Source organism: Notothenia rossii (genome assembly GCF_949606895.1).
Source record: "Notothenia rossii genome assembly, chromosome: 2".
NCBI classification, from domain to species: Eukaryota; Metazoa; Chordata; class Actinopteri; order Perciformes; family Nototheniidae; genus Notothenia; species Notothenia rossii.
This window is the reverse complement of record NC_136904.1, coordinates 39,058,078-39,080,796: the sequence shown is the minus strand read 5'-3', so window position 1 is coordinate 39,080,796 and position 22,719 is coordinate 39,058,078. Positions and strand designations below refer to the sequence as shown.

The window sequence follows — 22,719 nt, the reverse complement described above, 5'->3', positions numbered from 1 at the left end:
CTAGCTACACCAACTTCAGTGTGCTGTAATATTTACATTTTAACTGAGCTGTAGATATAATATGATGAAGGAAAACATATAAAGCTCATACCAGCATATGAGATGTTATCGAGAGTAAAACTAATTTGATCAAAGTATCAGTTATAACTTTATAATGCAAAAAGTGCATTCATTATAATGCAGTTTGTACATGTTAGATACAATTCAAGTTTATTACAGAATATTTCTAGATATTCTACAACTGAAGAGCTTCATCCAAAATGCGACATCCGACATTTGTATAAAAGTTAACCACACTGTACAAAAAGTCGTTTGAGTTCTTTATTAACGATTGCAGGCCAATTCATGGTTTAGAGTGATGGAGAACAAAATGTGGTGGGGGGCCTCATCCGTTCATCTGACAGGTGCGGCAGCAGAATTTACTGTACAGCTTCTTCTCACAGAGACGGTTGGACCGGACCATTTGACAGAACACCTCGTCAGCTGACACACAAGCAGACAATCAGGTTCAATATATAACTAAAATAAATTATACCATATAATACCTAAACTTCACTATCTGGTCCCTGTTTGTAGTGTCAAGTTGGTGTAAACATAATTTATTTAGCTTATATCTGCTAAGTGTTGCATGTTTCCTTTTTATTAAGAAAATATAATCTACCTCCTTTTCACAAAAAATTAAAACATGTACTGTACTGTAATGCCAGTAGTAGCATTAGAAGACCTGAAAATATGAATGATTCAGACTAAGTCACGTCATCCGAGGGTCAGCGGTTCGATCCCCAGTCCCTGCAGTCAACATGTTGAAGTGTGGGTCAAATATACTGTGCCCCAAATTGCTCCTTTAGGCACGTCTATGATATTAAAGTGTTGGTAAGTCACACACCAGGGTGAATTATCATTATCCCTCGACACATTATCATGGGGCAAACCTATAAGTTATTGGCCCCAACATATCATTTGGTACTCACCATTATTACAGGAAGCATCCACAACACAGGTCCTGCTAACCAGACGGTACCCCTCTTTGCATTTGGTGCATGTTGTTCCGGGGCCACTGCAGCTCAGGCAGTTTTCCTCACACCTTTATAGAAAAATCCATATAAAGCCAGTAGTTAAGAACTAAAATCATCAAATTATAAACAAACTTATTTTTATTCATTTTCGTTTCTATAAGGATAGTAGCTTAGAAGTATTTCAGCTGAAAAAATGTTGATCAATGGTGTAAGAAAATATGTTTTAATGAGTATGAACCAGAGATATTTGTAGGACTGAGAATCCCCCACCTGTGGCAAATCTTGTGAGGGACTCCAGCTGCCTCTCCGGGGTAGTATCCAGGACCACAGCTCTGCACACACCTCCACTCCTGCTGCAGGAAGCCCTCAGCACACTGGATACACTCCCTCTTACCTGGACCTGGGAAACACACACATCTTCATTAACTAATGTCACACAGTGCTTTAGGAAAAACGTGATTGAAAAATATTCACATCTTGGTGAGTCCTTAAACCCGGAAATTAGTTAGCATTTTACCACTTCCTGTTCCCTTATCTTGAAGTCAAAGGTTTTTTGGTTGGATGCTATGAATGAGATCTGGGGTTAAAGGTCTCCTTTTACACTACTTTTAGGCATATATTATAGGTCTCAGATCTATAAAAACCTATCTGTGTTTTGCTCAAAATACCAGACGGATCACCCATTCTAGTCATGCATCATACCCCTCTATTTCAGCCTGATAGAGAAGTGCTGATTCTGGGTTCGTAGATTAAAAAAAAGAAAAAGAAAAACGAGAGCCGAGACAAGAGCTCATGCAGGAGAATTCTACCCAGATACTCAGCTAAATGCTGCTGTGATTAAACGCCATATTATGTTCCAAACCACATCAAAGATTATTTCTGAAACAGTATGGAGCTCAAATGCTTTTTTTCTCACGGGTTTACCACAAGGTGAGTACCTTTTTATATCCTTATTTTTTACACATACTCTCTCCAGTACAGATTAGCTCTGAGTGTTAGCGATGCTTGGTAATGTAAACAAAGACCATATTACTTCCAAAACACGTCGCACATTGTTTCTGATACAGCAAGGTTTCTGATAGGGCCGTGGGTGTAAAGCCCGCCCATAGTTTCCGATATAACGTCATATTGGCAGCAAATCTGGATCAACTCCGTTGTTCCCTCGTTTTTAGAGATTAGGGTACAGAGGAAAAGAGGGAGGGTTTGGTTTTCTGACACTTTGTGAGTTCCCTGACACACCGGGGAGACATATTCATTTATGTATAAAAGACATCAAAAAGTGAATTTTGCATGATAGGAGACCTTTAACACAAGTTAAAGAGATTTTCACGTTTTGTTCTATGACATGAAATATGTCAGTTAACACGCTTACTGGTGATCTAATGGTGTCAGAAACGTCTTGTTTTAAAAATGGCATTTGCTAACAACATTAGCCACCTTTAGCTTAAAGGTGCTGACACACAGCCATGTGCCCCTTATCTAGTTAATTTATAGCCATTAGCTTTTACTTCTGCAGATTGTATTTACGCTTCCAAAAACATAAAAGTGGTGTTTGTACGTGAGGATTATTCTTCTGAACAAAACATGTAAATATCATAGACATGTTTGCCACAGATTTCCTCAGAGATTCCTCAGATCCACAGATTTCCTGCAATATTCTAAAATCCTATAGAAGAAAATCCCATTGCTTTTCTCAAGGGAGCTCGTGCTATGTTAATTTCCGGGTCAACCTACAAACATAAGTTATGACTGCATTTTCTTACCTGAATCTTTTCAACTATGCCTGCTAGCCCTTCTAGGTTAACCTCAGGTTTAGCAATTCCCTCATCACTTGGAGGTTTTATTTGGTCTGTTTCTGTGATGGCACTGTAGAAACTGCTCATACCAAACACACTGACCTGTACAAGTCCTACAAGAGGAATGGCATGTGCTGCAGGTCATCTCCTCCAGGTTGGAAAAAGTCCCATTGGTGCAATCAGGAACACAAGTTATTCCTGCCAGACTATAAACACAAATCAACTACATTCGAAACGTAGTCAAAACCAAACTGTAAATGGCGAAAAGACTGTTTCTACATACCTGTAGCCCTCGCTGCAGGCAGTGCACCTATCTCCATATCTCAGGCATGTCATACAGGTGTCATGGCACTTCAGACACTGTCTCTGATCTGGCATAGACAGCATGCTCAAGCATTAATATAGTGCTGCAAATAATATAATTACGATGATTTTCTTAACAATTCCTATGAACACAGCAGGCTTTACATTTAGACAATTTACAAACAGGACACCAGGAGACGTTATGGTTGAATAATATTCAATATAATAGACTGTTTTATGTAATTAGTGGGGTATCTGAATCTACTCCTATTACTCCCCATAATTTTCACATCATGATTATAAACCACAGCAAGGCTTCTTTTTGCAAGGCCTTGTTCAACTTGGATTATATTTTTATATATATATATATATTTTACATATTACATTTTCTTTGAGATGCCAGTGAAAGTATTTCTTGGCTTTGAGTGTGGGTGGGAAGTTTATTATTTAGGAGGACACACTTTCATTATCACCACGTCTCTTTGCTTGGTTTAGGAACCCCAGTAGCTCCTGAATCTTTATAGTGGTAATTTAGGTTTAGAATGTAAGCTGATTATTACAACTAGCTTGCTAATATGGAGCGAATTGAATTTTGTAGGTATAGTAGATAAAAGCCTATCAAATCCAAATGTGTGATACTATGAGACTAATGTTTGCAACTCAATAACCACTAACACCCCAAACACTTCTATCGGCATTAAACTGATAAGAACCGACCATGGAGCTAAGATGTTTAAAACCCCTGACATACATCATTTCTAAATATCAGATATGTATTAAAAGGATGTGTTGACTTACTCTCATCAGCAAAGTACCCTGTGGGGCAGGTATGGATGCAGCTGGAGTTGAGTGTGTTGAGGTACAGGCCTCTTCTGCAGGACAGACAGCTGCTAGCTGACCGGCCCTCACACTCCTCACAGCCTTTAAAGCAGTGTCTACAGCGACGGGACGCAATGTCCTCATAGTGTCCCAGAGGACAGTGGCTCACACAGGTTCTACACACAGGGGCAGCATGGTGAGAGTTAGTTTGCAGCTAAATATGGAAGGGCTTGTATGGGTGGATCGGGGAAATCTGATTCCAAGGGTGACCTGTTCTACCCAATACCCTAGGAAATGAGCCGGCCATTGGTGCATATTTTTGTAGTGGCCAAAACGGTGGGATTACAACTTCTGTGTCATTGGTGTGGCGTCATTGAGCCCAAAAATACTTTTTTCCATTGACTTACATTGGGATTGGAGGATTAGGAAAACTACATTGTACATGTTCCAAGGGCCCAGAACCTCAGATGATCTGGTATTTTTGTTCTTTTCAGTCAGCCCATTTTGACATCATGCGCCACTGAGGAATTTTCATTGAAGTAAATACCGTATCCAGTTCCCTTTAAACATCCATGGTTTTACCCCCTTCCATCCTGGTCGTGGAACGACGGATCAGCTTTTTACTCTCGCAAGGATCCTGGAGGAGGCCTGGGAGTATGCTTATCCGGTCTACATGTGTTTTGTAGACTTGGAGAAGGCGTATGACTGGGTTCCCAGGGAGATACTGTGGGAGGTGCTGCAGGAGTAGGGGGTGAGGGGGTCTCTATTCAGGGCCATCCAATCTCTTCATTCCCAAAGAGAGAGCTGTGTCCGGGTCCTCGACAGTAAGTCTGACTCATATCTGGTGAGGGTTGGCCTCCGCCAGGGCTGCGCTTTGTCAACAATCCTGTTTGTGATATTCATGTATAGGATTTTGAGGCGCAGTCGTGGGGGAGGGGGTCTGCAGTTTGGTGGGCTAAGGATTGCACCACAGTTTTTTGCAGATGATGTGGTTCTGATGGCTTCATCGGTCTGCGACCTTCAGCACTCACTGGATCGGTTCCCAGCCGAGTGTGAAGCGGCTGGGATGAGGATCAGCACCTCCAAAGCTGAGGCCATGGTTCTCAGCAGGAAACCGATGGACTGTCCACTCCAAGTAGGGAATGAGTCCTTACCCCAAGTGAAGGAGTTCAAGTATCTCGGGGTCTTGTTCTCGAGCGAGGGAACAATGGAGCGTGAGATGGGCCGGAGAATCGGAGCAGCGGGAGCGGTACTGCAGTCGCTTTATCGCACCGTTGTGACGAAAAGAGAGCTGAGCCAGAAGGCAAAGCTCTCAGTCTACCGGGCCATTTTCGTTCCTACCCTCACCTATGGTCATGAAGGATGGGTCATGACCGAAAGAACGAGATTGCGGCCGAGATGGGTTTTCTCCGCAGGGTGGTTGGTGTCTCCCTTAGGGATAAGGTGAGAAGTTCGGTCATCCGGGAGGGACTCGGAGTAGAATCGCTCCTCCTTCGTGTCGAAAGTAGCCAGTTGAGGTGGTTCGGGCACCTAGTCAGGATACGACATGGGCGCCTCCCTAGAGAGGTGTTCCAGGCACGTCCAGCTGGGAGGAGACCGAGGGGCAGACCTAGGACCAGGTGGAGGGATTATATCTCTTCGTTGGCCTGGGAGCGCCTTGAGATCCCCCAGTCAGAGCTGGTTGATGTGGCCAGGGAAAGGAACGTTTGGGACTCTCTGCTGGAACTGCTACCTCCGCGACCTGACCACGGATGAGCGGGAGAAGATAGATGGATGGATCTACCCCAGACCACTCCCTGAACACAACCCTGCTACTGCTGCATTGATGGCAGTTCTATTAATGATTATTTTAGAATATATGCTAACAGAAACTGTATATACTGTATACTATTAAGTTCTTATGGCAAGCGTGCTAGCAAACACCGTCTATCCAGCACAAATTGACCAACATTATCATTTATTTAAGTTGTGTTTCTGGCCAGCTACGGACAACCTTACAATCTCCTTTAGACACTGTCTGGGTCACCAACTATCACTGTTCACCAGTTATTCCCAGATGTTCTGTCCTTTCTTTGGAGCTAGGCAGATTTGCAAATGTAAAGTTTCTTTGAACTCTTACCTGCCACTTTTCAAGCTGCCGGAGCTGAAGTGGACACAGTTGAGGCAGTGATCAATATCGGGTCCGTCACAGCCCTGGTCTCTACACTCACTGTGGCAAGGTCCTTAAACACAACATGAATTATAATCAACAAACCGATCCTCATTATCATCATTATCAGTTCATGTTGCACTGTTGGAGGTCACTTAAGTTGTTTTCACTGCCATATGTACACTGTAGCTACTGTGCAAAGGACAATAAAGCCTTGAATCTTGAAAATAGCTTATGTGTGTATTTCTGTCTGAGACTTGTGTTTTTAATGTGTTAGGTGATGTTCCCAGGAGTAACTTGTTGTATTTCTTTCATTTATATGATTATAGTAGTACCGCTTTCTGTTTTTAGGAAAGTAAATCTTTAGTTTGTTTTTGAATTGGCCAGGGAGCCCTTTTATTTTAGCATTATGAAAACAGCATATTTTGTTTTTACAAATCAGTTTTGTCTCTTTCTTTTTGTCTCTGGGGTTTTTAATCTCTTGTTACTCCCCTTTTCCACAAGATAATTAAGTAAAGTAACATATGGACGCTTGTCCGGGCAGACAGTGAGTTACTGATTCGTTCGTCCTCTTGTTTGTCTTGGCACATAACAATAGTATTTTAGTTTAGATGGAAAGTTGTTGAACAATGTTGAATTATTTGATTCTCTTACCAACGTACTCGTCTTCTTCCTCCATCTCTGGTTCTTCCAGGATCTCCACTGTAGCCGGGTTCTCTGACATCCTTGAATGTGAGTACTGAGCAGCGGGGTGCTGGGAAGGGTTCTGAGATGTGCCAAACAGGATCAGTGTCCACTCTTTTAGGTTGCCTGTGCCAAGTAACAAAGAAAATAATATTTGTATTCAGGTTACTTTGTACAAGGACATCTGCTTCCATTTGAATTGTAAATGTGATGCCTGAGGACTCTTATCCTGGACCTTACCCAGCACCTCAGGGTTGCGTAGCTTTGATGGTGAGTCAACAATCTCTAGAGTCCATGTGCCCTCTGCCCTCTCACCCCAGAAATGAACTGTCATGAACTCCCAGTTCCTGAAGCCCTCTTTGGAACTGTCATACAACCTGTGAACATAACAGTGGGAAAGGTGAGGTAAAGATCATGGGCTGAATTACCCATTCAGAGCACTTTACCATTTGAACCATTTACACATGATTGCAATTTTGGATCAACCTAATCTCTCCATCTGGGACCAGATCACATCACTGCTGGTGACACTTAAAAACCTAATTCAGACTTTATTGATCAATGTATCTGCTCAAACCAGATTTAACGCAATCAGAATATGACATGCACTAGCCCAATATGTTACTGGCAGCTGCCTGTTAGAATGACACAGGATGCCAAGAAAGTGAGAGGAGGAATCCCTGTGTTAGTGGTCCGTAGTTCAAATAACTCTCTCAGAGTTAAAGCTCACAGAGCTCCTGGTGCAGCTGATAAAAATGTCTAATTTTCTTTTTTGTATGAACAAAAGATATCTCACCTCTTGGCCAGCAGCTGTGTTCTGGTCCCAGACGGAGAGATGAGGTTAATCTCCAGGTCTCCTCGGCGTGGGTGGACAATCAGGACCTTCACCACCACGTGTTCCAGGTGACCCACGTGCTGCTCCAGATTTCCTGAATACCCAGAGGTGGTAATGCTGCTGTTGAGACGCTGGCCAGCATGGATGTGTCTAGGACAGCCGTAAGCATTAGCATTTATATAATAAAAAAACATGATAACTTTTAGATTGCCCTCTCTTGATATGGTTGGTTCAGCAGAAGGGAAAAGCTTTGGGAGAAAATCTAAATCAGTGAATACTCTTACAACTATAAAGCTCCTTTTTATTCTAGCACCCAATCAAGGCCCTTTTACACCACATGACAACAGTTACCAATCCATATGTGTTGAATTATGGATTTTGTTATTATTGTATGCACACAGACACACACACACACTCACATACAGCAGCCAAAAGTAATTTCTCTGACATGTGTTTTTGAAAATGTTCTACTTCTCAATTCAGATTGCGATTGTGTACTGTAGATATGTCTAACATGTTAAAGTACTTTCTGAATGGACATGGCATTTTCACTATTCACAACACATGGCATATTTGCAGGTAGGTCAATATTGGGTTGAGCTATCGTTAAGATAACACAAATTATTTGTGTTTACGAACTAAAAGTGATGCAACGTTTGTGATCTTACACACACCGATCGATTAGTGGTTGACCTGATCAGGGATCGGGTTTATGTGTAGAGATAACCAGAGCTTTTATTCTCGTTGCTTTATATAATCATAACAGAGAACCAACAACTTAGTAACAAGCATTTTATTTAGCTGCCGTTTTCACAAGGACAGAAAAGATAGACCCTGACTGACTTAAAGGTCCCATGTCATGCTTTTCCGGTTATTACCCATCCCCTTGTGTGTTATGAAGGTTTTTATGCATGTAAATGGTTGTGTGTTATGAAGGTTTTTCTGCATGTAAATGGTCTGCAAAGTCACAAACCCTCAAAGTACACCCTGTAGCGAGCAAAACTCTAACACAGAAAAGACGTGTCTATGCTGCCCTAGAACGCCTCGTTGGAGATTTCGGAAATGTCTCTTTGTCTTCCTGGGTACAGTGACGTGCCCATACCCAAATGGACCCATTGGTACAATTAGAACAATCCGTGGAGCTCCTCACACACACACACACACACACACACACACACACACACACACACACACACACACACACACACACACACACACACACACACACACACACACACACACACACACACACACACACACACACACACACACACACACACACACTGTCAGCGACAAAACTGTGACGCGCTGGGGGGTTTGCTAGTGGAGCCTCAAAGCAGCGAAACTGTGGCACACTTACACTGTAGGTGCGCCGCGTTTGGGGGGGAGTGGAGCCTCGCAGATGGGGGTGCTGCAGCCCCCTCAGCATCCCCCCCTTCCCATTCGCGATGTCTCGCTGTCTCGCAGGTCCCACGCAGCAAGCAGGAAAAGAACCCAGCTCACACTGTCCGCTCCTCGCAGCAGCGAGCCGCGCAACGCCCCGCCAACACGGCACCCAGACCCCACGCAGCATTCTCATCTGTTTGTCCTTACTGGTGTCATTTTCTAGTTGCTAACGCCATTGTAAGATAAGATAGAGCTTTATTGTCTCCCTTAGGAGAAATTTGTCTTGGGCATCGAGATAATAAACATAAAACATTCAGGTCAATCAGTCATAGATACAGAACAGAGATCACATATCACATGGCAAAGAAACAAACAAGAAGCATACAGGTACAGCACTTTCCATATTGCACATATCCCTATTGCACATACATAATCAAATTTCACTTTTCCCTATTGTATTTATACATAAATCAAATATTCCCCCTTCCCATATTGCACCTATGCATAGTGTCCGTCAAATTGCACATATTGTAACACATAATCACTGATGTTCCGCTGTAATGGTAGTGGACTCATCACAACAGAGTGGGCGAGCTGACCAATCAGAGCACACTGGGCTCACAGGGAGGGGGGGGGGGTGACAGAGAGTGAATACACATACTATACAGAGATGCTGTATGAGAAACCAATGTGAGTTTGGAAAATTGCACAATATAAATATATTCTAGTAGACCTCAACAATGGAATTATGATCAGTAGAAATGGTCATGACATGGGACCTTTAAGATCATCAGACAGTGGGAGGAGATTTCCCCAAAATGATTATTGACACAATTAAATGGGAGTGGTAAATACTGTGTCTGTGTGTTGAAGAGATTGATTAATCCACCTCATTTCAACATCTGCCTTAAAATGAGTCTCAAACAGTCTGAATTCAGTCCGTCATGAATGCACCAAGGATTCATTTCCACTTTTTTAGAGATCAGAGAGCTTTATACAGGATACAGGTATGGAGGTCAAGCCAAACCTTAAGCCTCCACTGCACCTGCCTGCAGTTTCCCTCACCTGGTGCGCCGCTCAGAAACCCGACTGCAGGTGTGCTGAGGAGGAACAGTCCTCCACTTGCAGGCCTCCACTACCATGGCCTCTGCATCCACCAGGCCAAAACCATAGAGGTGGCTCACTGTGAGAAAAGACAAACACAGCATAAAGAGAGTTAAACCTTCTAGAATTATCTAAAGCTTTACTGTTGTATTAATTAAGCTTACCTTTGAGTCCTGCAGCGTTGGTCTTCCAGTCATCAGCTTTCAGGTGGACTGGTCTGGACGTCTTCACCAGAAGATGTTGCACATCTCTCCACGTCAGCAAAAGGCTGCAGAAACCAAACACACAGTTCACCTCAGGACAATTCAATGTCTGTAGTTCAACCAGGTTCCGAAGGAATGTGCCATGTTTTGAGCAGATTGTTCCTCTGGTTATCCTAAGCCTTTAGGCTCTAGTACATTCACACATGTAGAAAGAAAAGATACGGGAAGAGGCAAGACACCATTTATCGTTAACTAGACTAAAAGGATTAGAGTGGGGGATTCTACATTTTTCTTATTGTTAGCATATCCCATGAAAAGGCCAGAACCAACAATGAATGTATCCTACCAACATGTGTTGTGCGTGTTGTCCTTACTGGTGTCATTTTCCGGTTGCTAATGCCATTGTAACACATAATTTACTGATGTTCCGCTGTGGTGGACTCATCAGAACAGAGTGGGCGAGCTGACCAATCAGAGCACAGAGGGCTCATAGGGAGGGGGGGGCAGGAGCTCCAACAAGCCGTTTAGGACAGATAGTGAATACACATGCTATACAGAGATGCTGTATGAGAAACCAATGTGAGTTTGGAAAATTGCACAATATAAATCTATTCTAGTAGACCTCAACAATGGAATTATGATCAGTAGAAATGGCCATGATATGGGACCTTTAAGTTGGCAGCAGAAGGTCTTAGAAGACAAAAGAAAATACAGAAGACAGATGCACTGACTTGGCCTCCAGGGCGAGAGCGATGACTCCAGCCACAATGGGAGCGGAGACAGAAGTGCCGGTATGAGCATCGGTGCAGCGGTGTCGGAGGTCAGTGGTGATCTGTAAGGCAGCACAAACACAGTAGAGTTGATTCACTAGCATGGATTTCCTTCTAGTATTAATCTGTACTGTATTAGGGCCTGCATTTTCCTGTTAAAATCAATCAGTATGTATCCTGTCAGGGAATAGATTTAAATTATTAAATGTACCGCAGTCTATCTCTTCTTAAGCCTAGGATACAAATGACCATCTTTTCTGACAGGAAAAGAGAGAATGTTGTCCCATAAAAACATGTTCTTACTCAATATCAAGCCACGATTATTGTTTTTATTTTAAATCGTATAATGTCGGACTTTTTTTGTCGTCTGTGAGGAAAAGAAATGGGGCTCAGAGCCTCAGAATACTGAAATCTGTATTAAAAAAAAAAAATGTGTGATTCTTTTCTAAATAACACACTGTTATTTACTTACCAATAACACACAACTATCCTTGCTTTTATTTATTGGTTTGATTCCATAATCTCAGGCTTTTTTGGCATCCGTCAGGAACTACATTTCAAAATAAAAATAACCGGAAACAGACGTAGGCCTGGCTATAAGGGACTTTTCGAGCATCATTGCGATACACAGCCACTGAACTGATTATCCAAGATCCTCAGCTATGGTTTAAGCTCGCCGATTGGATTTTTTTTGCCGCAATGCATGTAGGGATATGGTGTTAATACGATATTAAATCCGAAAAACATTTCTGAGTTTAGGATGGCCGAAGACCCATAATCCCCAGCTTTCGTTTAGGACTACAGTCCCCGTGATTAATCTTCAAGCTCTGGGATTGGATGTTGGAGTGGCAGTGCGCCAAGGTTACGCCGAGCGTCAAACAGCTGTTTGAAATGGAACGAAACCATGGCAGACTATCCAAAACTGGAATCGAACACCCCCCCAGAACTACACATGCTGGCTATTGTGTTTCGCAAAATGTTCTATGGGACGTCTCTACTGAACGTTTTTGTTTTTCCCACAATTAGAGGTTGCCAGTATCAAACACATTGGTGTTATCAAATGTAAAACATATAATTAATAAATGGGTGAAAATCGCTTGTGTCCATAATGCGCAGCATTAATATATACCCACATGACAGCTCATTGTTACTTTGTAATTCTACTCCACTACAATTCAGAGATTAACCTGGTATTTTTACTCCACTACACTTATTTGAGTTACTTTGCAGATTCTGATTAATGATGTGAAATATAAACAACACTTAAATCAGACTTTAGTTACACGTGAGTAAAATTCAGGTACGGTGATTGTCAAGTGCCAACAATCAGGAGAGATATTTGATAGTTGGTGCTTGAGAAGACTAAACATTTATCTGCAATTGACATGAATGGAAACGAGTAATAAAGTATATTCATTACTCGTTATTCTCTACTAATAGTTAATTAAAGACTGTATAATGGCTATTTTGCACATCCCTTTCAAGATTTTAAGATTTTCAAAGGTTTATTGACATATCATATACAAAACTACGGTGTATGCAATGAAGGAAAAACGTGGGTCGCAGGTTCCTCAACAGCGCATTATAAGACATCTATCAATATGTGTTTGTCCCTCCAGCATTAAACTGTCACATTTCTTATACTATCTACATACATAAGAGTATAATTAATGTGTATAATATCAGTTAAAATAAGTGCTTCAACATAGTTAACATTACAGGAAAGCAATATATTAGACGTTAAGTACTTTGTCAGGCTTAATATTTATCTGTAGATAGATACCCCCAAAGTTTTTTTCTTATTTAAAAGAAGACCTTAATCTAAAGTATTATTTAATATTTAAATAAAGGTTAATTCGTTTTTCTGTTTTGCACATCCTCATATTAATATCTTTGTACATCCTGCACTAAACTGTTTTATTGTAGAGATCACTTATAGTATCTTCTATATTTCTATCATTGACCTTCTACTTTCCCCCTATGAAAGTATGTACTCTTAATATTTTTTTCATCAAATATAACAAACAATTATTAAATAACGTGCTTTAACCACTAGGCGGTGCACACAAGGTTGACACAGCCATAATAACTTTGTATTATTAGTGTAGGTCACTTATGTATGTACAACATCTGAAGATGTGTAGTTTTATTCATGTTTTCACATAATTTTACAGCATATTGCTATCCTATTTCAGACTCAGTATTTACATTCTTATATTCAAAGAAAATCAGTAATATCTTTAAAAACTACAAGTCCTTTTATATCAGCTGTGTGTTATGGTGTAAATATAACCTATCTACGAATTAGATCAAATATAAAAGTCAGCCGAATTAGTGTTGATACTGCAAAGAGACGTATTGTGTGAAGAGAAATTGAAGATGTTGTTTAATTGTTGATATATTTATGATCCACGTCAAGTATTCATTTTCGGCGGCATTTCTTCCAGTTTTTCCAAAGGTCTTCTCATCAGGGCTCTATAAATAAAGAACTACGGCAGATCTGTAATATGTAATGCAGTGTATTACAATGCCGTTATGTGATGACTTTCAAAGAGAAAAGCAAGAACACTCGGAATAAAGTATTATTTTCTTTTAAAAAAAACGTTTTTCGGATTTAATATCGCATTAACACCATATCCCTACATGCATTGCGGCTAAAACATCCAATCAGCGAGCTTAAACCATAGCTGAGGATCTTGGGTAATCAGTTCAGTGGCTGTGTATCACAATGATGCTAGAAAAGTCCCTTATAGGCCTACGTCTGTTTCCGGTTATTTTTCTTTTGAAATTCAGTTCCTGGCGGACGCCAAAAAGCCAGAGATTATGGAATTAAACAAATAAATAAAAACAAGGATAATTGTGTGTTATTGGTGATTCTATAACACATAGGTTTGAGCAAGCTCTCTGATTGGTCAATAGGCGTGTTTGATTCCACGATCAAACAACGATCAAATAGAACGTGCCTAATCACAAAGTATCCAGTGGCGTACACACGCCACTAGCCTACCGAAACTACTTCCATGAACCTACATCGTGTGGTTTCCATAGCGACGTTTAGCGACACAAAGCCGTTACACTGTTATACATTGTCTCTCGTTGGAAATCGGTAGCTACAAAATGTCAGATTTTAAAGTTAATTTTGATTTGTTGGGGGGCCTCAGTATGGATGAATGGTTGGACATGGACACAGACCACAAAACCAAACAAAGATTTGCGGCTGTTTCGACTGACGAGTTGAGTGCGTTGGAAAAAAGTCGCAACGAAAAGAGTACATTGGCGTCAACTACCTGGGCTGTCAAATGTCTCAAAGCGTTCTTAAAAACCCAGGAGAAAATGCTGGATTTTGGAACAGTGTCCAAACCGTTACCATGGGAACTACTTTCTAGGAACTACTTTCTGATGGAGATTAACTCAAGCAGAAAGCATAGGTTTGGGAGCAAATTAGCCCACATTATGAAATTATTTTACGATATTGTTGATTACAATGATAGTTTGTGTAATAGAATCGCAATCATACACTTGAGGGCCGCAGTACTGTCGTACCAATAATGACGTTCAAGAACGGCCTCTCGTGTATGATTGCTTAAGTAAATAACAGTGTGTTATTTAGAAAATAATAACAAATTAGAAGGAATTATTATATTTGTTATTATATATTAAAAAAAATACAGATTTCAGTATTCTTAGGCTCTGAGCCCCATTTCTTTTCCTCACAGAGGACAAAAAAAGTCAGACATTATACGATTTAAAATAAAAACAATAATCGTGGCTTGATATTGAGTAAAACATGTTTTTATGAACCCCACAGTTTCCGGTCTTCCAAGACCCGAACGGACAAAAAGACGTGCTGCAGGCACGAAACATACAACCAATAGAAATACATTGCTTTTAAAATCGTTCTGTGTGACACGAAAGAAAGGGGGAAATCGTGTTGGTGAACACGAATCAATAGATGAAATGTCGTGACTATAACAGGAAATGCCATGAGACTGGGTTGGAGGATCACAGTGTGACCCGGCCGCGTCTATCGTTTTTCCAACCCAGTTTAGATTTAACCACGCCCACTTCCACATTACGCAAGGGTAGACGTAGATCTACGCGATAGTTTTATAGACTTCATCTTCGGCAGTTATAGCAGTCGCGTTAAAGCAGGATATTGAATAGTTGTTTTTTGTCTTTCCAAAGGATTTGTTGACTGAAAGTAAACGATCCTGTAATCAAAGCCATATCGAAGAGTCCTGAGATTGTATTACTGGTGTTTTATCATCTATAAATAGCCTGTGTGTATCCTCAAATGTTGTTTTCAGGACAAACAAAAGATGTTTTAAATATCTTATCAGCTGGTGTAAGTGCAGAATATTGAATATAACCTTGACTATTACTGTGTACTTCATTTATCTGAAAGCATTATTTAATGATACCTAAATATATACAGATGTTTGCTAATGTATCCCTCTTATATCCATCAGGAATTAATATTAAGTGATGAATTAACATTACCTCAGCACTGCATAAGTGTGGTCGTCAGTCATATTGACAAAGAAGCAAAGAAGACGCCGCGTATGCTTGCGTAATGCGGAAGTGGGATCTAAACTCGGTTGGAAAAACGATAGACGCGACCCAGCCACAGAGAGACACGGCTAGTAGTACGAGCCAAAACAGAAACCAACCGTTTGTTGTTGACTACAGCACTGTTAATACATGTGTTAGCATACATTTGTATCACTTCACAGGGTCCATCTTTCTCTTATTTTTATTTACTCTAGCCAACACAACCTCTGTTGATCTTTGGTCTTCTCCCACACACACAAACAAACACAGTACATGAATGTAAATTAAACCTTACAACAACCTTTGTACACACTGTTTTCATGGGCGTAGGAAGCATCCTGAATGTGGGGGGGACATTTTTAACGGGGTTTGGGAATCCTCCCCACGAAAAAAAAATAGATTTCCTGTATTCTGGTGCATTTTAAAAGTTGTTTTGATATTTTTATGTGGCTATACTAGCATGAGGGAAATGATGGGTACATTTTGTAATTTCATCCAGTAGTAAAGAAAGGAAACATATTTGATTATTAATTCAGAGCCGTCTTTGAATTAATAAAAAGCAGTTTAAATGCCCATTTTTTGTACATTTATATACAACAATAAATATTTGTGAGTGCATTGAGAGATATTGTTGTGGAGAGTTATTTATATATAAATCGCAAAATACATTTGTGAATCCTTCTGTGAGCATTTATTAATATCGAGACTGATCTGACTCCATACAGATGTTAAGTTCACCTAGGAATGGTATCATTGACTTAAATGTTCAAATAAATGTTGCTCTTCTGTCTATATTGGTCATATGATGCCCCTTGACTGAAATGTTTCCTGTTCAATATCCCCACTGATTTCCTTAACATTCTGGGATGAGAGTCCACATCACAATTTACTCTAAACTGTCATTTCCCTTTCATCGCTCACCTCAGCAATGGACCTCTCTCCACTGTCCCTGTATTCTGCCTCTGGCTCACTCAAGTCCCAGTCTGTGACATTGGACATTTTGAAGACTCAAAGTCCCAAGCAGTAGGTAGAATATTAGCTAGTCTATGTAATGTGCACAGAAAATAAATAGTTAACTGAATACTGGGATGGAAATTGCCTATAAGCACTCAGTAAAACATAAACACACACAAAAAGCTTCTGAATGATAAGAAGTATAATTAAAACATAATGCACATTACCATTTTGAGAGAGAGTACCTAAGTTAAAGAACTCAGAAAATAAGCTCTTATCGAACTGAGGCTCCAGTAAAACACACTGACTGCGTCTCTACATGGACATCATGGTGTTTACATGAGCACAGAGAGATCGGGTTATTCATGTTCCCTGTTTACATGATAAATACTAGTAACGTGGCATTTTGATGCCTTTTCTCATCTAAACTATTCAGTATTTGTATCTCTCTATCATGACATAAAGACGAAACTCCTCTCAAGAAGTGAGACGCTTTTGCGGCCGCCGCCGCCATCACTGTTAACTGATTAACTGCTACCAGCTGAAGACTTACTTTCCTCTTCTTTGAAAAAAATGTTCTTATGTCCATGTTGTCTGGGGGAGAAAACATATCAAACCAAGAGATCGTCAGCTTTGATTTTCGCTGTATTAACCATTTCCTGAACATTTGATGTGTGTGCCTTACCTCCGCTACCGACATTGCTTCATCTGACAGATCTGAGCTGTCTAACTATGAAAACACTCCCTTGAACATGCACGCGCTATGGGAGAATCTGCCTTGGTACAAACAGCATTGAAAACATGGTACGGAGTTTCATTGATTTGGGCATTCTCTCAATAAGCAAGTGGATTGGATTTGATAGTCAAGCACTGACAAAGCTCTACAAAGTGCGGCGAGTGGATAGACCGATTCACGGACTTTCCACATGGTAAAAGTGGGGAGGTCTAAACTAATCATTTCAAAAAGTGGGGGGGACTTGTCCCACCCTCATATAATGGCTGCGACGCCCAGGCATTGAACCACATGCCTCACCTCATAGCTGTGAACAGGAGAATGGTTCTCTTAAAAATGACATACTGAATTAAAAACTGTGAGAAAGGGCCCCTACTTTTCATTTGATGATCACTTCACAGCAAGCTACCAATAGAGGATGAACATTTGCAATCAGATAACCACAACCTGAGCACAAACATGACTCACAGCGTCAGGGATTTAGCTTATTTGCTACATGCTAACAACGTAGCATACTGTCTCTTTAGCGGCTACAGTCCTGTACATCCACCAGCTTATAGCTAACTGTTGGTGTTTGTTTGGGTACAGTTATCTAAACAGTGCAGGCGATGTGTGGGTGACCATCAGTTAATTGGAATCACACATATTAGATGTATGTCTAATTGATTAAGGAACATTGTATGCAGTACTCACAATCTTCCTCTCGTTAAACTCTCCACTGCTGTAAGTGGTCGCCAGGATGGAGCTGCAGGCCTCCAGGTACCAGGGCTTGTTTCCGTTCTCTGTGGCGCTAGAGATGGAGATGGTGTAGATACTGCTGGTGTAACCGTCACATGAACAGTGGTCCCCCTGCCGGCCCCCGTTACCTGACGCCCAGACAAAAATGGACCCCAAGCCTTTGCGACCCTGTGGGACAAATAGTGATGTAGTGATGTAATTCTACTCAATTATACGTGCATAAGTCTGTTCAGAAGTTCGGTCTTTTTCAAACCTTCTTGATGCCTTGCTCAAAAGCCTGCTTAGTTAGCTGCCCTGGGCCATCCACTGTCTTGCCATCGTCTTTTGGCCCCCAGCTAGCACTGTAGATGTCGATGTAGTCAGGTCGCACTCCCAGGGACTTGGCTTCGACTAAATCGGTCACTTCACCATCCAGCATCCGAATCCCTGTATCCAAGGTAATATCAATACTAAAACTTTGGACACACTCAACAGACAATGTTCTGTTTTCCCCTGTCTGGATGATCATTCACCCTCATCCTAATTCATTTAACCTGTTTCTCATTACCCGTTCTCTTTCATAGTAAATTTACTTTGAGTGCCTATTCCGCTCGTTGCCAGTTCTTCTCAGTACCTTTGTGTCTAGCATTCCAGCATGTTATACATATTGTTACGTGACCCTGCTTTGGCTCACTCACTGCTGTTTTAGTTGCCTTTCCTTACCTGTTTACCAAACTCTGAAGCAAAGACTGTCTTTCTACCTAAGCCGTTATGTTGGTGAATCGTTTGTCTGTGTTCACACCAACCAACACATTAGACTGATGATTGACATTGGGGTCAATCCTGTGGGGATAATTATTGGCTATTCATCAAATAGTAATAAGATAGTCTGGAACAAAATGGTGAATCAGCAGACTAAACTGCTAGTGTGGCTGAAGTGTTGAGGAAAGGACAGAGAACTCTACCTCCGATGCGAGCATTATAGGCTATCCCAACGATACAATGGGAGTTGTTGGCAGCTGCTGCAACTTCACCCGCACACCGAGTTCCATGTCTGCATGGAAACAGAGCAAACACATAAATTACAGCCTGACCCAAAGCTGTTATCTGCTTCAATTGTAGACTCGTGCAAACAGTTCCAGAGGCATATTTGAAATAAAATAACCTTACAGTGAAAGTAGCCTAGAGAAGACACTATGGAGAGTGATGGATCATTGTTGCCAAATGATAAGTCTAGTTGAAAGTTGCCAGCCTATGATTCCTTTGGTATGATATCAAAACCTGACATTTACTGTTGATATTTCCGGTGGGCCTTCCTCGCAAACTCTATTAAAGCTCCGCTTGAAATAGGAAAAGAGAGGCTTTTCACATTAAAGACGTAGGTATTATCATAGGTTGGAAAAAGTCCCAACACATTTTATTTTTAAAGATTATGCTTTTGACTTTTTTATTATACTTAAACAGAAGATAGACAGGAAAGGGGAAGAAGAACTACATGCAACAAAGCACTGCGGTTCATATTGGAACCAGGCCGCTGAAGGACTGAGTGGCCAAAAGGAGTCTTTGTACATGTAGCCCAGCTCTATCAAGTGGTCATGTAGGTTGCCAAAGTGTTGCCTGATTCTGCTGTCCAGATAAGGGCCTTTACATGCTGTTTGGATGGTCCAACAACACTTAGTTTCAACAACACTTACGTACTGATTTTCTGGAAAATTAGTCTGGAATCAATCACCAACTACTCCTATGTATTGTCACTTGGTCCTATATTAGAACAATAGTTACATGATCAAAGGACATAGAGGGGGTAAGTGCACAACAGATTTACGTTGAATAAGACAAGATGGAGACATTACACGTTAGCATTGCGGAAGTCATAACGTGGTGTAGGGTCATGGTCATTCCCATTGACGTCATAACTTGCTAGATGGTCCTAGAGAAAAAAGAAAAAGAACTGCTACGTAAAGGCGTTTCTGAAACTCCTTTGTCTGCTTTAGTTTTGTGCTTTTTGAGTTATGTGTTTGAACTGTATCAATATCTGGAGAAGATTGGATGGATAGCACATACATAGTTCTGAGCCAGATCAGGGTGGCTCCACTCGATGCCGTCATCCAGTATGGTGACCACCACATTCTTGCCGGTGTAGCCCCTCTGCCAGGCTGCCTGGATGTTCATCTCTGAGCGACACTGGCTGTTATTATCACTACAATGCTGGAAAGACACAACGACGACGACAAGCAGCACACTTGTTATGTTGTATTTTCAAACTGGAAATGACAGGATGATTGATTCAGTGCCCTGTACTTACAATGTACCACATGTTGGACCACTTAGGGTCATTGAAAGGAATGAAGCTTGGGTCGCTCTGAGCAAACCTCTTTACTCTTGGCTTCACTACCTGCTGCTGAGCCCAGTCCACCTAATGGTCGAAATTGAACCAAACATCAGTTGCAAGGGGGAAAAAAGGCTTGCTTTTTTCTATAGAAACGTATACCTATAGAATTATATATCAACATGGCTGTTGAAATATTTTATTTTCACTAGATGATTATCAGGGCCCAAATTATTCACAATAGCGATATTGTCACTGTTTCTAACACACATTTAAACAACTAGCTAATGCTTTAAGTCAAATTAATCTTCCACTTTGTTTATTATGGTGCGTATGACTATTATATTATTGCGTATGACTATTTATTTAGCAGATGAATAAAGTTCCATTGACTCGGTCCATGAGAAGCATAAGAACCTACTTTTTATTTGATTGTTTGGTACATAACTGCACTTAATAAAAAATATCTTTATCACTTACGTAGAAAAGAAACACAATCAATCTTTTTAAATCATATTAGGTTTTGCAGGTCTGCTGGGAAAATGGGAAAATTATTTTTGGATTTAATTAGAAAGAAAGTGATCAGAGCCTCACCTCGGGGTCCATATGGATGAAGCTGTGGGGGCCCTTCAGAGAGAACGCAGCCCTGCGAACCACTCTGCTGTGGTGGAAATGGTAATGATCTTCCAGACTTCCTATCTGCCAAACACAACATCAACATCAAGACAATGCAACAAAACATAAAAAATAAAAGTTGGCTATAAATGACATCCATCTAAAGTTCTGATACCTAAATTGCTTATACACTCATGGTATAACTGTTTTAGATTTAAACCTGATGCTACAATGTTCTAATAAAAAAACATTCAAGCCATCTGCATATACTAAACAATAACGCTAAAGGATAACACATGTTGTCTCTTTGCACCAAAAATGTGAGCAGGATTTTTAGCACATGTGCACAGCTGGCACACCGCAGTGATATTCTTCAGACTGTTTCCACCCTCTCCCTACCTCCTTCAAACACTAGTCTCCTGTTATTCTCCTCCAGAGTCACTTTCTGATGAGGACAAGTTGTAGTTTTGTTTATGTTGTTGCATTCTTTACCCAAGGTTTATGGATCATGAGTAAAGCAGGTGATTAATTCCTCCAGGTGCCGGGCAAAAAAACAGAAAAAGAGTAGAAGCTTCTAAAATCTAATGATTCAATGTTTCCACCTCCTTGATCTTGATCAAGTCAATGAACAAAAATCAGATTATAAACAAACTTCACCTAGGCTATATTAATACAACCTTTTACCTTATCTAGGTGCATGGTGTACAGTATCTTAAGGATCAACTCTTCTGAAGGAAGAGAACCAAGATATATTTTTCAACCTGAAAACCGAAAAACAATAATTTGGGACGTGTTATTGCAGCCCTGAATCACTATGGAGTTAATGCAACGCACTTAAATTCAAATATGTAGCCTATAGCCTACTGTAAAGCTCCATATAGATCATATGAGACGGCTACAGTTCTCTCTTTAAACTATACACTACATATATTTAAACATTTAGCATACCTCACTACCTAACAGGTTATCCTTAAATGTTGTGTTAAAGTAATAGAATAGTGGATTAACAGAATATCCACGTAATGACGATCCTGTGGGATCATTTACTTACGCTAAAAAGTAAGTTCCCAAATCGTTTGTAACATAAAAGCAACATTCTGAGCTGATTTTGATCATCAACACATTTTTAATTAGGCCTATAGCTTTCAAATGTACCTTATATCTTTGTTTAAATGGTCATAACTTGTTACTTTACGGACAAAGTCAACATTCGTCAGTAATAACCGATCAACAGAAATAAAGTCGTTACCTGTCCGAAGTTGATGTATCCGTATTTCGCTGCCACTCTGTCCGCCCGCTGCGGCCCCCCGGAGACCCTCACTGCCCAGTGGTTGGTGTAAACCTCCGACCGACTACTTTCTACAGTCACCAACATCAACAGCAGGAACAAAGTCATCCTGAGAAGCAGAGCTATTAACCGGATCTTTAGTTCAGTGAGCGGCGCAGTCATGAATCCATCATGATGTGTTCACGTCCCGGGGAAAGTCACTGTCCGGCAGAGAATCGCAGACGCGCGTTCAGAGCTCAGAGAGAGTGAGCTGCACAGATTCACCTGCAGGTAGATTAACCCGGAATACAGTGACGTGCGGTCAGGTATAGTGTCTCCGGTGTGCGGAGACTTGTATTTCATAATGACACATTTATTTACTTCAAGAGACTCATATTTGATAATGACATATGTATTTATTTCAGATGACTTGTATTTCATAATGACGCGTTTATTTATTTCAGGTGACTTGTATTTCATGATGAGAC

The 22,719-nt window shown here is 40.8% G+C and overlaps 1 protein-coding gene across 1 annotated transcript; it reads right to left on the bottom strand.

Moving 5' to 3' along the window:
• Positions 1-307: 307 nt before the first annotated feature.
• Positions 308-22,525, bottom strand: pcsk6 (proprotein convertase subtilisin/kexin type 6). The gene is made up of 21 exons (XM_079663771.1): positions 22,214-22,525; positions 20,944-21,048; positions 20,326-20,436; positions 20,085-20,228; positions 19,874-19,950; positions 18,986-19,074; positions 18,295-18,467; positions 17,997-18,209; positions 11,027-11,127; positions 10,257-10,360; positions 10,054-10,171; positions 7,564-7,752; positions 7,008-7,144; positions 6,738-6,893; positions 6,054-6,156; positions 3,914-4,110; positions 3,096-3,183; positions 2,915-3,018; positions 1,287-1,416; positions 972-1,084; positions 308-483 (listed from the first exon to the last, which is right to left on the bottom strand). Exons 1-21 carry the CDS (start codon positions 22,412-22,414, stop codon positions 386-388), a joined length of 2,751 nt encoding a protein of 916 aa, XP_079519897.1. The 5' UTR covers positions 22,415-22,525; the 3' UTR covers positions 308-385.
• Between the last annotated feature and the right edge of the window lie 194 nt (positions 22,526-22,719).